The sequence below is a fragment of the Catharus ustulatus genome, chromosome 1 (genome assembly GCF_009819885.2).
Source record: "Catharus ustulatus isolate bCatUst1 chromosome 1, bCatUst1.pri.v2, whole genome shotgun sequence".
Lineage (NCBI taxonomy): Eukaryota > Metazoa > Chordata > Aves > Passeriformes > Turdidae > Catharus > Catharus ustulatus.
The window spans coordinates 106,407,389-106,422,987 of NC_046221.1; the positions used below are offsets into that span (position 1 = coordinate 106,407,389).

The 15,599-nt window shown below is 40.9% G+C and overlaps 1 protein-coding gene across 4 annotated transcripts in view; it reads left to right on the forward strand.

The window, feature by feature from the left end:
• Positions 1 to 15,360, forward strand: part of SPIRE1 (spire type actin nucleation factor 1) — a 129,585-nt gene extending 114,225 nt beyond the window's left edge. For 2 of the 4 annotated variants that reach the window (XM_042779108.1, XM_042779109.1), the window contains 7 exons: positions 664 to 754; positions 1,485 to 1,582; positions 7,710 to 7,847; positions 8,881 to 8,951; positions 9,655 to 9,682; positions 9,771 to 9,901; positions 10,740 to 15,360. In XM_042779108.1, the coding sequence (XP_042635042.1) occupies positions 664 to 754; positions 1,485 to 1,582; positions 7,710 to 7,847; positions 8,881 to 8,951; positions 9,655 to 9,682; positions 9,771 to 9,901; positions 10,740 to 10,992 (810 nt within the window). In that variant the 3' untranslated portion in view covers positions 10,993 to 15,360. Of the gene's footprint in view, positions 1 to 663; positions 755 to 1,484; positions 1,628 to 7,709; positions 7,848 to 8,880; positions 8,952 to 9,654; positions 9,683 to 9,770; positions 9,902 to 10,739 lie in introns of all 4 variants that reach the window. The other 2 variants (XM_042779107.1, XM_033052138.2) reach the window with 1 other exon arrangement.
• Positions 15,361 to 15,599: the final 239 nt, after the last annotated feature.

Consider the following 15,599-nt stretch of genomic DNA (forward strand, 5'->3'; position numbering starts at 1 on the left):
AAGGATGTAATTCAGGTGACATAAAACTTTAGATAGCTGAGAGGTGTTTGTTTAGTCAAAGCTTATTTCACTTTTCTTCATCTTGCAGGAGTTGCTCTTGGCTGTTGAGAAGAAGCATGCTGATACAGTGAATAAGATTTCTTTTAAATACAGAAGAAAGGAAAAACACACCAGGATTGGGAATTAGGGAACAGTGCAGTCAAATTCAGTTTAATTTCTTTTCACCTCAGTCACTTGTGTGAGTGACTGTCATTCCTTTGGCGACCAGAGAAATCTAAGTGCTAATTCCTTGTTAGTGTGAGATATAAAGCTGATATATCTGCTGTAGCTGCAAATACCTAGAAGTCTTTGAATACAACAAGGAAAATTAACAGTTTACAGTGATTTTTACACCTCTCTTCTGATCTTGTTCTTTCATGCAGTAGTTAAATACATAGAATTCAAGTAATGTACCATTTATTTCACTCTCTGAAAAATCTGAGCACTGAAAATTCTGTTTGCTCAGTACTGTGCAGAGTCAATGTTTTTCTCAGGACTTCTAGGACTGAGAGACTGAACAGTGCAAAATATATTTGATAGCTTATGGTTTATGTGTGCTAAAAAGCAGTAGGAGACTTAAACCAGTCCCTGAGGAACTCTGTTTCTTTTCCTCTTGCCACACAGGAGGAATCAGTGCACAAATCAGGAAGCAGCAGCAGCATCTCCCCCTCACAAGTGGAAGATCCCTCTCAAGAAGGCACCAGCAGCAGAAAGAGTGAGTTATGAGAGAGCTCAGTGACTGCTTTTGCTCACCTCTGTTGAGTTCTTTGCTATGAACTTTGTCTCAAACTTACATGGAAAGCTGAGTGTTGTTAATGGAACTAAAGCTGAACCCTGCTGAATGGGTTAAATGTAATACACAATTGGAAGGCACTACCCTCCACTCTGGATGGATATATCTGTGAAACAGAAGATTTCATCCTTGAAGTTTCTGTTAGACTGTAGAGGAAGTCAGAAGTGAATGGAGGGGATAGCTTAGCTATGCTCATCTCATAAAATAATTTGTTGCTACAGAAGCATGTTCTAACCTAAGACCAGTTCAGATGTTTCCTCTGTCTCTGCCACTGTGGCAGTGTTTCAAAGATACTCAGCAATCACCAGTATTTCTCATAAATACTTACTTGGAAGAGGGCATGATCTGTTTTGGGGTTTTTTTTCAGGCACAGTTATTGCAGGTTTTACTGTGTAACAATATTTTTCATTTCAAAGTGTTTCAGTTTCACTGGGAAGGCTTTTTAATGATCTGTGTAATCGATACATGTGTTTTCTGTGCATGATGGTGAAATAAGTAGAATAATATCCTGAAACACCTCAGTATAAATGTGTAACTTCAGCCACCAGCAGTAGGAATTCTAGCAAATCAGTGGCTGGATTAAGTACTGAGCAATGTTATCCAACAGTCTCTCATAGAGGAACTAACATGTTTGTACTGATTGAATCCTTAGTGCCTCCAAAGTTCTTGCCCATATCGTCTACACCGCAGCCCGAGAGACGGCAGCCACCTCAGAGGAGACACTCCATTGAAAAGGAAACACCAACCAATGTGAGACAGTTCCTACCCCCTTCAAAACAGAGCTCCAGGTCACTTGTAAGTGGAGTGGGTGGTAGGAGAGAGAAAAAGAGGAATGCTAAGAGTATAATGAAAATTAAAACTTGGCTTCAGTGTGATTAGAACATGACCCAAAGAAAACTCCTCCATTCAGAAACAGCTCTTGGCTACTAAAGGTGTTTTGAAATCAAGATTTGAACTCTGTCTCTCTAACATATTTATCCAGAATCCCAGGTACAGGTGCCTCAGAAAACATTTGCACTGTGATTAGGACTCCGGGTAAACCACGTGTCTTGATTTTTGTTTCAGAAAATTACCAAAACAGATGAACTTCACCTTACTGACATTCCACTTCAGTAGAGACAATTCCAAAACAGTGGATCTATTTTGGTATTTGGGGGAATTTTTTTAGTTGTTGGAAGTATTGCGGTTAATGACTGGATGAATGGAATTATTTCTTTTCTTCCCACCTTAAAAGCTTGCTTGGTAATGTTTATACATATGAAAACTCTTTCAGTAATCCAAATCAAGGTTTGTCTGTGTTGCTTTGTTGAAGTTACTGAGGCAAAAACCTGTATTACTGCTTGAAAAGAAAGTACAGTGCATTTGATCAATTAGCTTTAATTGAGAACTGTTTTCCAACAGAGTACAAACAGCAAAGGGTATGAAAACCTGCTTTGTTTATGCTGACATAGCGATTAGTGCTTTGTAATTTCATGCAGGGTATGTTCCTTGTGTCTTTTGCTACCAGCAGGGTTTCAAAGTGTGCCCCATGAGGTGCTGGTCAGTAGAGAAATCTATAAACACATCCGAGTTTTGAAAGGAAGGGAATATTCACTTGCCCTGTCTTGTAGAGCAGTGGTATCAAAGGGCTTTGAAGAGCATTTTGGTCAGCCCAAAGATGACAGCCAGGATCCAAACATATTAGATGATGAAGCTGATCAGTTACAGGAAAAATACCTCCAAATATTCCCACAACGGGCTTTTCCTTTTCAGAGGTCTGCTGGATTTTTTTACATCCTTCCAAGTCGAATGTAGTTTCTTATTCCAGGTGCAGGTAGTAATATGTTGATAAATGCACAGCCCACATGGACATCTCCAGCCAAAGTGAACTTGGAGCAGGATGTATTGCAGCAGAGCCATGCTGAAGGGCTCCTTCAGCATGTGTTTGAAGTCACTGTCATGTGAAATGGGTTACTCTGTCACCTCCTGCTGCATTCCCTGTATGTGGAAACCCAGACTTTCTTTTCTGGGAAGCCCAGTGTCATTAACAGACAAATAGTTCAAAGGGAGGATGGGAGAAAGCATCCTGTGTTATACTGAGACATTTGCTCCATCATACTTTTAGTGTATCTGAGTGTGCTACATTGTAATATTAATCTCATGTACTTCAGAGGATCATGCAATTTAAAATCTTATATGAGTCTGTTATTTTAAACAGGTGAACCAAGTTCTTACCAGGATCTTCTTGACCACATACATACTCTCCTCTCCCTCTGTCAGTCTGTTCGTTGACATATGTCTAGAAAAATACATTAAAAATAAAACCATTGCAGAAAAACTAATTCAATTATTCCATTCCCCCTGAAAAATACTGAAGAAAAAGGGAGAAAAAGCCATTAGATTAAGTCAGGCTAATTTGGGAACAGATGGGAAGGGGTTTACTAGTTTCTTTTGTGCTTAGGGGGACTTTTTGGTTTTTTGGTCTTTTTTTTTTTTTTTTTAAAAACCCCTAGAGAACTGTCACCTAGCTTGGTTTTGACTTTGAAGTGAAAAAGAAGGAAACCGGTAGTGAAATGATGTTTTGTTAATAAGAACCTTTTTGATGGCTTGAGAGCTAATTCTTTAACTTGGCAATAGTGCCCTCTAGGGTGTAACAGACACCTCCCTCAACACTTATTTTTCATTTTGGGAGATGCATTCTGGTATGCTGGCATTGGCCCAGTTCCACACTTTGGCTTTCTGCAACTCTCTCCTTCCCGCAGGGATGCCAGCCTCTTCCAGTGGCTGCACCAGATGTTGCACCTGTGAAATTGCCATTCCCAGAGTGAATGCTCTCAATAAGTACAGAGTATTATTTATTTTTTATTTAACCTCACACTTCTCTACCACTTCCTCCAGGATTGATGGAGGTAATTTCTTATCACCAGCTCCTGTGACCCTGGTTTCTCTCCAAGGTGAAAGCCTTGTCAGCAAATAGCTGTCAGTGCCAGTGAAACCAGGCAGGGTTAGCAAGAAACTGTACTCTGTCTTGCATACTAACGATGGTTTTGTGCACTGGCATCTCATCAGACAGAGGTAGTTAGGCCCAAGTGGGTGAGGAGGGGAAACAAACTTGGAAAGGTACCAAACACAGTCCTTTTGACATGTTACCCTGCCAGTGCTACATGGAAAAGCAGGGTGGCTCTGTGATTCTGGTGGTGGGGGGGTTAGCCCTGGTGGTTGCTGTAGTGAGCTGATTTGGTACCTAATCAGTGACATCAATTCAGTGGCCTAAGATTTACATCTGGGTGCCTTTGCAGTCTTTTTGTTTTTAAATTATTATTTTTATTATCATTACTTTTTTTCATGACCCAGGGGACCAAAGCTAATGGTTTCATTTATACACAGCATTCGCTTCTCTGCTTCCTATCTATTGTTCAGGTTCCTAGGATAACCAGTTTATTTCCAAGGATGACTTTCAGACCACTTTTTACAACTGTGCAAACAGCTTCTCTGCTCAGCTCTCATCCCGTTGAAGCAGCCATGTGTGGGGTGGCAGGGGCTATGTACTATCTCTGTGAGAGAGCTTTTGTCAGCAGGTGGAAACCCGCAAAGGTTTGCCTCTTTTTGCTGGCTTTGGAAATCACCTTCACCAGCATGTTCCCTCCTAGGGGAGCACTTCCTCAGCTGTGGCAAGAATTACAGCTTAGGCTGGGACATTGCACCTGATTGACTTTGATTTCAATGTGTGTAGGATATTTGTGTGTCTTCAATCACCTCACGGGGAAAAGAAATCAATTCTGAAAGGACAGCAAACTAAAAATGCAACATCACCAGATTATCAATGGGACAGACCTTAAATATTACAGCACATGAAGATCCTGCAGCAAAAATCCAGCAAAACTATTGTGATCCTTGGACTATGTTGAAAATAATGAGGTTTTATGTTTCTCCCAAGGTACACTCGTAGAATGGGAGGGCATTTGCAATCTGCTTTACTTGAAAACTTACATATTGGTTTGGTCCTCAGTGCACTCATGTATCAGAACTTGCAGAATAGGTCACGTCCATCTATCAGGGAAGGCAAATCCACTGAAAAGAAAAAGTAATTCATTTACTCCTGTGTTAACTGTACATGAAGTATTTAATTTTTCCTTCTTTTTGTTGTCCCAACCAATAACTGGAAGGGTGAAACCTCTTGTAGGAGAGTTTATAGTTGAGATACCCAGCTGATATTTTAGAAACTTTAAGTCTGCAAAAGGAGCAAGAGTTCTGAGTGCCTGACTAATTGTGAATTGCAGAATTTAGAGACCATTCTGGCACTCATTCATTTTGCAATTTACTAATGCAACTCATTTGAATATCTAGTGACATCCTTTAATGAGAAGAAGGAATACATTAGAGAAAAAATGTGTTAGTCATAAGAACCTATTAGGTGTACACTGAGAATGACCTACAAAGCACATTATGGATATGCAATTCTTACTACCTGCTTTTCCTGCATAAAAAAATTATACCTACACACCTTAAGGTATAGTGTTTATAAGATGATTGCATAGTCAGTGTTAAGCCAGTCTCCAAGAGGATCACAAAAACTTCAAGTTCAAAATAGTATTTTCAAATAATATTTTTCCCCTTTAAAAATAAGTGTACTGGCTTGTGTTTAATATTAAAAAGAGTATGGAGTATAATTCTGGAAAATCAAAACCATTCAAACCACTTGTCTTTACTGTGTTCTGTCATATGTGAGTATTGCAGAGAGTACTCTCACTTGGAGCTGCTGCATTTGGGTGCAGCTATTGTTGGAAGTTTGAGCGATAAATCCAAAGCATCATTGTTCAATGAAGTTTATCCAGTGCTTAGCAAAATTTAATTAATTTCAATGCCTTAGAGGTAGTGAGAAACAAAAGATTTTCTTGTGTACTTATTTATATTCTGAAAAGGAAAAAAAACAAACCCAAGCAGTTTTCTGAAATCAGATTATTTATCTTTCATTTAATGTTGCATTAACATTTTGTTGTCCTTGTGTAACCACTGGAATTAAAACATTAGCATTTAAACGTGAATATTTTCTATGTTTCCCCTGCTGCCTGCTGGCTATCTCTATTTTAATGGTATTCATTTTTGATTGGTACGACAACAGGCCCACACTATTCATTCCCCTAGTACGTGCTCTACACCTATAGCAGATCTGCAGAATTTCTTCAAAGGAGCAATATTCCCCGACGTCATCGTTCTGTAAAATAAAGGAATGGGCGTTCATGAGGGGGAAGGAAGAGCTTCAAGTAAGAAATGTATTTCTAAAGGACTTAAAGCTCTGGTTGATTGCAAGCATTCAGTCAGCCCCATTCACCTCGATAGTTTCCCTCAGTCTCCCACGATGCAGACAGACTCGGGGGGTTTTGCTGGCATTGTGTGCATCCCGCTTTCCCACCCACTTCCTCTGCCATGCCACCCCAGCCGTGCCTTCCCCACAGCAAGGCAGTTGCTATGGGAAGAACCCAGAACGAAATGCTGAGAGCTGCTGGTTAGCTGCAAAGTCGCTCATAAGGAACAGAAGATATTTTGTTTTGGCTGTGCAGTTTTGCACCTCAGAACAAATTGCAGCTGCTTTTGATGTAGTTTGTTTTTTCTAGAAAACTAGCGTTCCACATCCTAAAGGTTTAGCTGGCAAATCTAACAAAGTTAACTCAATTCTAGTCTTTTGTGGGGTACCTTAAACAGAGTGAAGTTTCTTTGTGTTCCCTTTCTAGATAGGTAAGACAACAGTTTTTAAAAATGTGGTGGTTTCTAAATGCTAATGTTTGCCAGGTCTGCAACGTAGAAAGATTTTCTTTTTAATCTGATGGAAAGACAGAACAGACCTCTGAGTACATGGAAATGGAGCATTTCCGTACTAATCCGATTCATCACTTCAATTTGTAAACGAGATCTCCAAACTGTCAGCCACGTCTTTGTGTATGCAGGAGAAATTTCCTTCGTTTATTCAGAGAGCATTGCCTGTCATTGTCATTACTGCACAGTAGCCCCTCTGGGCTGACTGAAAAGGTTCACTAAGCATTAAGCAATGGGAGTTCCCACAGAGGTTTCTGTCTTTCTTTTGGAAATGTATAATCAACTACTGGGCTGGATTACAAATTGGGTTGGTGCTTTTTATTCCCTGGTACCGAATTCAGGAGTTCTGCACACAATATTCTTCTAAATGCTGCAGCACAGATCAGATGCAAAATTTTGTAAGTGGAAAGTTGTGCTGTTAATTCTCTATTTAAGTGTCTACCATTTATAATGCAACACTGGGTAACCAGTTCACCTGCTTGATACTGGAATGTTATTCTGTAAAGCTTAAACTGCTGCTGCTACTTTCTGGAGCAGAAAGGAGAACTTTTCTGCCTGAACTGATGTAACTTTTTGTAGCCTTGGTGTGATTCTGATCATGTGAGCACCAAGATGTGGTACCACTGAATAAAAACTTCTGCTAGAATGGGCTACTAACAACTTTCCTTGGCCACTCTGGGCATCACGAGGTCTCTGAGAAATTATTTGATGTATACCTGAAACAGTATACATAAAATAATGCCATCTACCATATTACTTTTTCCCTTTCAAATTATGAATCTGAATGTTGATTGGCTTGAAACAAATGTTCATAATAAAAGACAAATGGGGAGAAGAGTCAAGTGATTTGAGGAGGAAAGATTGTAATTGTTGTGAAGGCTGAACATAAGACCATTTACATGACACTTATGCAGCTTCCAATGGTTTGGCACTCATGTGATGCCCATGAATGAGCCAGTGCTATTCCAGTTTGATGGGAGAAACTCCCTGTTTCTGGAGTTACTAACCAGGTGGCTGGTTGTCAAGGTTGAACTCTGGAAGAAGCCGTTTGTCTTTGAAATAATATGGGGCTTTTGACTTCCAGGAGGAGTTCTGTTACCCTGTGGAATGTCTGGCTCTGACAGTGGAGGAGGTCATGCACATCCGTCAGGTGCTTGTGAAGGCGGAGCTGGAGAAGTATCAGCAATATAAAGATGTCTACACTGCTCTCAAGAAAGGAAAGGTAGGGCTGAGTCTGGGGGGGCTCTGAAGGGTACTGAAGGAGGCCAGTTGCACAAGCCTCCCATTTACACATTTGTTTCTTACCCCCTATTGGAGAGAAAGAAGAGTTATCCACCAAACATGCCTTTAAATGTGTGACACATGGGTCAACTTCTTCAAATGATGTCCAGAAACACCAAAACTTTTCATGGAAACAACTTGTCTGTTCCGATTGTCTATAAAAATGCAGTAGTGTTTGCAATTATCAGAGTGTATCTGTATGTGATGCCTTCTGCAGGTTTGATTACCTTTTCTGTTCCAGAAAAAAGAATTACAGATAACAATAGAAAACTACAAGTTCTTCATATATGAATCCTTACTATAAAGCACAGAGGGAAATAAAGTCTTCAGAGAAATGATGCCACATGTGACCCCAGAAGGAGGTTTAATATTAGAGACCCTTTAACTAATGCATTTTTCTTTAAACTGCAGATTGGAGATTGGTACTTCCCAGAAGAAGCAGCATCCTTTTCTCCCACTTTTGATTTGTGCTTCTTGGACACCTTCAGGAAGTCTATTTTGACTTCACCGTGTATTTTATCTACAGGCCTACCTGTGTCTAGTATGCAGATTTATTTTAAAGATTTAATACACAGAAGGCAGAGGAACAAGAATTGTATAACATCATTCATTAGATTCAGCTGTTGCCTGTTGTCATGATATATAAAGCTTAGTGATGAGCTTTTATCAAATCTCAAAGTAGGTTGAGGCTTTAATTAATTTATTCCACTATTAAAATTGTTTGCTTTTATTTCTAACCAAAGTTATCTAGTTAATGGGCAAGTATTTAATTTAGGTAAAACAATTAAAGGCTAATTCTAAATATATGAAGATACAATTCTGGACCTTGTTGTCAATATCATCTTAGAAGTACAGACCCCAGAAGTGGATGTAGCACTGCCACTGTGACCTTGGCAACAGCGACTGGTCAATGAAGTCATCACTGTCTGGGACTTTGCTTAACACTGTGGATTCCTCTGTTCTTCTTCCTCTAGCTCTGCTTTTGCTGTCGAACAAGAAGGTTTTCTTTCTTTACCTGGTCTTACACTTGTCAGTTCTGCAAGAGGTAAATATTTTATATGTTAATAATGAGTACAATTTCATAGGGAAAATTATTGATTTATACATTAGAAACCCTCAAAAATTTCTGCTGCATACTGTTGGTTGGGTTTATTTCTGTAACAGTCTGTGTTACAAAATACTATGCAGAAACATTTCATTTGTGAATGACTGAATTGCTTCCTTGGACTGTAACTAAAAGTGAGAGAAACATTTCTTTTTTTATGCTTATGAGGAATCAAGATTAAATTTACTCAGACTCCCCACTCAGCAGTTCTACATCCTATGCATTTGGGGAAAACATTTCAAGGCAAATTTACTTTTTGGGCTATTTTTTGAATAGGGGCAGGGGAAACACAAGAAGGAATATTTCTAGGCAAAATTATAAATTTTAAATTAACAGTGAGACAATAAGTCAGAAGATCTATGTAATCACTGAGTTTTGGTCTCATTTACCAGAAGTTTAGAGGAAAACTAGCTTATTTTTCTTTTTTCCCCTACTTTTAAATTTAGGTGTAGCTCTTGTTCAGCATTTCTACTTGCTTCTGGCTTCATGTTCTGATTGAAGTTGCTATGTTGAAGAAGCTTTAAAAATAAAAATGTTTGTTTAAGGAGAGAATGGAGGGTTTCTAATTCCCAAAATTCCTTATTCTTGATTTAAACATAATTTTTCCCAATGGATTGATTCATGCTCTTGCTTTTTTACACAGGCCTGTATGCTCACAGTGTTGCAAAAAAGTAAGTAAGGAAACTTATGTTTCGAGCCTTTCTAAAAAGCTGCGATCTTTGTAATGATGCTGCACGTGCCTTGTGCTGTTCCCAACAGATGCGGCTGCCATCAAAGCCATACTCCACCCTTCCCATCTTCTCCTTGGGGCCTTCAACCTTGCAAAGGGGAGAGAGCTTCATGAGGCCAGAGAAACCCTCTACCAGTCACCACCATTCCCTGCGGAGCAGGTGAGAGACAACGCGGCCTCACTTCTGTCCGTTGCAAATGTTCCCCAAATATTTCATGCTGGATTATCAATCATGAAGGTGCTGCTCACCTGCTTTGTAGTTGGCCATGTTTCTAATGCCTCTAGTAAGTTTTCTGAAGCCTGAAAAGCCAGGTCTCTTCTAGTCATTTTGATTTACAGAAATAGCAACATAACAGTGTCTTAAACCTTTTTCACATTACAGCTGAAAAATAATGAGAGTCTGGGACAACTGTATTTCTGTAGGACCTCTGAGAAAATATCCTTAATGTGAATTTTCTGGTGTGAATGGACTCTCTGGAGATAAATCTTGCAGGGTTAAATCACCCACTGACTGAGAATTCAATGATGTCTAGTGCATGGATTTATCTTCTTTTCTGTTAAGTTTTCTTACTCCAATTTTCATAATTTTTTCACTTTAATGTTATGAAGTTATCTGTTGTTTTTTTTTTATCTCGTACACACAGATGGTTGTCAAAACTAATCCAAGAAATTAAATAGAAAATAAATGCTCCTTTTTGAGGGAATATACTGTATAAACCTGTTGCATAGATCACCATTGCTGCGGTGCTGTGTAGATTAGCCAAAGACATCAGCTAGTTTAGGTACTAGTAACGTTGTTTTTCCAGGATGTAAAATTTACATACACCCTCAGTCAGTGACCCTGCAATCTTGCCAATCCAGGTAGAAGCTGTCCTCTCCAGTGTTTGGTGTAATTTGGAAGAAGGAAAATTTAAATCCAAACCTTTCTGACGTGATTTTCTGGAGCCTACAGCCAAGCTGACAAATAACATGACAGATCCTGCTCTTTTGCCTTTCAGGTTGACCTCAAGGTCCAAGTCTGTGGATAAGTCACATGAAGAGTTTCCCAAAGAATTAATGGAGGACTGGAGCACAATGGAGGTTTGTGTGGACTGCAAGAAGTTCATCTCAGAAATCATCAACTCAAGCCGGCGCAGCCTGTCTCTGGCCAACAAGCGAGCCAGGTTAAAAAGGAAAACGCAGTCCTTCTACATGTCATCTCCAGGAACCTCGGAGTACTGCCCCTCAGAAAGGACGATCAATGAGATCTGAGCCGTGTGCCTTCTGCTTTGCTTCCATCTCCATGAGGTCACCATCCATGCGTGAGGCCGCTGGCACCGGATTGTCACCCCGTCGCTTCATTCCACTTGACTGGCTTGGGTTTGCATTCGGTCACAGGATTTCCTATTACAGCAATTCCTGGAGACACAGAGCGCTGTGCTGGGATCTGTGCAGGGTGGTACACGATGGGGTGGCTGCTCGTGCTGGGAAAAAATCAACAGTTTGAAGTTGTCGCCTCTTTTGTACGTGTGTGTCGAAGTGAGAAAGCCTTTTCTTGCTTTCAATCTTTTTTTAACCATGCTTTGAATCATTTTTCAAGAGATGAGCTGATGGAGGTGTCTGATGGAGAATCAGATCTAGCACAGTGTCAGTGTTAGCACGGTAGCAAACAGTAGGTCCTGCTGCATTCCCACCCTCGGAATGCTCACACCCTTGTTGAGACAGCCGAGGGCCGTGTCGCACACCAGGCACTCAGCATGAGCAGCTCCAATCAAATCCATCTTCCTTTGAAACACTTTGGTTGCTCTGAGATCAGGGTGCAGTACAGGACTCTTCAATGTCAGTGTCCTGGGGCAAAGCAGGTGACAAAGCTCTTTGCCCGTGTGGTCGGTCATACCCCTGAGCTGCTGTACTTCTTAAGCCTTAGTGTCCTTCTGAGTGACTCCTGAGCAGGTTTTGGTAGTTTACTTTCTATCTTGAATGTATGATAATGACTACTAGTAGCAGTGAATTTTAGTAGTAGACAAAGTTGTACAGTTTATGGGGAGGATGGGAAATAAGGGAGGCTTCTAATTTTAACTGAATACCTGTAAAATTGTTCTCATGGTTACTCAGAGAAAGCAGTAAGGTGTAAATTTGTATTATAATGGAGCACACAGATACTGCTATAGTTCTGTCTGACAGCATATCCACTAGTGACCCCATTTTTTCTGGGGTTTGTAACTTGGCTGTAAAAATTCGTGTTCTGATGAAATTTGGGACAGTGGTCTCTCAGATTGGGAGCAATCTCTCTTTTTTTTTTCTTTAATCTTTTTTTCATTCTTAACCCCCCTTTTTAATTCACTCACAAGGGAGTGCTAGACTAATTGTTTAAAAGTTACAACAATTTTACAATGTTAACTGACATCTCATGCTTTTTTGCACTTTTTTTAATATTCAATATACTTTTTTTTTTTTTAATTCAGTCATAGTCAGAGTTTAGTCGATAATTTGGGGCCAGAACTTTTTGGTATTTAAAAACAAGCTAACATAGCCAAGTTATTAATACTTGAAAATCAACTACTGTAACTTTTTTCATAAAATTTTTAATACCCTGAGGCATATTTAATATCTATATAGTAGTGTATTATAGAATGACATAGCAGGAATTGCAGATCTATTTATTAACATTTCTATACTTCGAGTTAATGAGAGATACCTCAGAACTGCTCCAAAGTAGCTGGGACTGGACTTCCATAACATAATTTTAAAGGTGTATTGATCAAAACAGCTTCCTCTGTCCAAAAAGCCCAAGAAACAGACTGCCCCTCTGGCCCTGGCAAGGCACAGTGCCTGGGCTGAGAGGCACCAGGGCTGCTTGGCTCCCATTTGGCAGCCTTTGGAGCAGCCATCCATATCGTCTCTTTTAGGCCGATTTGAAAAGCACATGCAGAAGTCTCTGTAAACCTTCCCAGGGAGTCAGCCATCCTTATTTTTTCATAAAAACCTCCTCAGAAAATGAGAATTTTCCCATATGTAGGGCTTATCAAAATAATTTCTGTTTATTTCTGAAACAATGCAAACACAAAAGCAGGGCTCAGTGCTAACTCTCCCTCCTTGTTGTCCCATTTAAGGTCAGGTGTCACAGCCCTCTCCTCATGGTGCCTCTGGAATAGTGTCTTGCATGTTAAGGCAGCTGGAGCACTGGCATGAGACAGGGATGTAAGATTGCAGGGGAGCAGCACAGGCTGGCTGGTGGGAAAGGTTCTGCTGTTGCTGGAAGGGTCGCCTGATCTCAGTCACATCAGCACTTTTTCTTGTTTCTGTGCCAAAACCAGGCTGTGTGTTTGCTGCACAGTGCACCAGGGAAACCAGATGGAAACAAATGCAGGAAGTCTCCCTTTGCATCTGCCCTGTTGTTGTTGTCATGATTTTTTCATGGAGATGCCCTGGCCATGTTACAGTCATGCAGTCCTCTGCTCACAGCTTGCTTCCCTGGTGTCCTCAAGCCACTGAGGTGCAGAGCATCCAGCACATTTATTTTCCTCTTGGAGAGGAACTTGGGATGTTGTAGGGCAGGCAGGATGAGGGACTAAGTAACTCTTAGGCAAAGGGAAACAAGTCTTTGATGCTTGTGTCCTGCTCCACTCTGGCAGTGTCCAGGGGTGGCTCTGGGGCGGTGGCAGAGCCTTGTGATCCAGCCTGTGCCTTCCCGGAATTCCCACAAGTCCTTGGCTCAGGGCAGGCACAAACACTGAAAAACAATGCAGTGCTTGTACAGATGGCTCCCTGTTGCTCACACGGGGCTGCCATGGGCCAGGGCCCTGGATAACCTCCCTTTTTCCCTGGAAAAAGCCCTCCAAGCTGCTGACACATGCTGTGCAGGCTCCAGAAGACAGTGTAGAGGGCTGCCTCTCCCCTTCTCTCCATCCCCTCTTCCCTGGCACAGTTGCTCTGCATTATCCTGGCATTTCATTCTGCAAGAGGAGAAGCAGCAGGTTGGTTTTGCAGAAAGCCTGAAGGAGCTCAGCTCTCTGGTTGCCTGGCTCTGCAGAGTGGGCTATTTTTAGCTTTGCATCTCCTCCCTGCCTGCACCAGCATCCCAAATCCACTGCAGCCATTGGCCCAGCACCCCGTGGTGCTGCCCAGCATGTCCTAGTTACAGGCTGAACTTCACGTCAGCGTCAGAGGGGGAAAATCAGAAGCTTGTAAATATCTGTAATATATTTATTAATATTTAGGAAGTCTCCATCAATCATGCAATGGGAATTGACTTTCCCATGAAGTTTTAAAAAGGAAATGAGTTTATTTATATGTGTGTTGGCTGTTATCTTTTATTAGAGTTAATGCTTTCAGCCCCCTAATACAGTTTGCACATCTTAGAGTGAATTACTGCTGAAAAGAACACAGCACTAGCACAGTGAACTCCGTTCCATGAATTTTAAAATTATTTTCTTCTGTTTTTTTTAGCTTTATTAGTATGCCCAAGGTCTGTTAAAATATATCATAGGAGACCCAAGGAGCTAAAAATGCCTCTGGCAGCATCAGTCTTGTTTTGTATGTGAACCTGGTTGTGGGGAATGCAAAACCAGCTCTGCCTCATGGCGGTGATGGAAGATGTGAGCAGGCTGCCACTCTCAGATCTGACCCTTCAAGTGTTCATGGTGACAGTAGTGTTCTGAGGGGTTGTTTTTTCCCTTTCTCCATTACTTCCTTTATACAGGGAGGGGTGTTACCTGGTAAAAATAAAATGCCTTTCCATTATGAACTTTGTCTGTGTTAATTATTCATGGGGAAACTGATTTAAAGGTTCTGTTTCTCTCTTTTTCATGCTTTTATAGTTTTGTAAGATCAGTCAGATGTTTCTTTTGGCAAAGAATTGTTAATGAAAATGATTGCATAACAGCTGAACACTGGCTGGGCTGAATGAAGGGATGAAAACATGTCGAAGTACCCTTAGAATAGCAATAAAAACTGCTTGTGTAACCCCAGTGATGTGATTAACTCCTCGTCATCATCTGCAGCCAACTCCTTCTGTTACCAGCGTGCTGCTTCTTCCAACACTGACTGGCTATACCTGAGGCAGCACATTTGTCCTGCATGTAATCCAGGCTTTGGGAAATCTCCACCCCGCCATCATTGGGAGAGAAATGCTGACAGTCTTTCAGAGAGGTTTTTGATGGATTTGGTTTAGTTTTTAAAACAGAATTGGAGAGAACATTATTATCACAACCCTTATATTGTTCTCTCTTCTCTCCTGAGCATCCCTTTTCCTCCAGTCAAGTTCAGCATCAGCTTCCCTGGTTTGTTACTGGCTGCATGCTATATAGGTTAAAACTTATTTAGAACCTTCAACTTTAAACTCCTGATTGCTACCTTCCTGCTTTACTTCATCCAGCAGCACTGCACAACTCTTAGGAATGTCTTACTGCTCAGTCTCATCTGTGGAACAGTGACAGCACACAGGCATGAGAGAAAGGTGCTGCAACTCTACACTCTGGTGCTACAGCACATGGATTATGTTCATGTTACCAGAAAATTTTATATTGTTGCCATGTTGATCACTTGGAGCTGCTCTGGTTTATTTCTTCTTTTGTATATGTGTATCTTAAGGCCAGTCTGAGAATGTTTATGAATACCAATTCCAGCTATAGAAACCTCTTTTGTTGTTTCTGTCTGATTTTTACTAGTGTGTTTCAGATTAATTTGGTACCTGAAATTAGTACTCCCCAGAACTTCCTTGCAGGAGAACCATGACAGAGGGGCATTTGTTCAGCCTGATATGATACACAAAGCCACAGAAGCCTGGGCTGAGTGGTACCTATGAGCTCCAGCAGCCCAGAGCAGAGGCAGCCTGGGGCCTTCCCTGTTTCCTTACCCTGACATTGAAAAATCCCAGA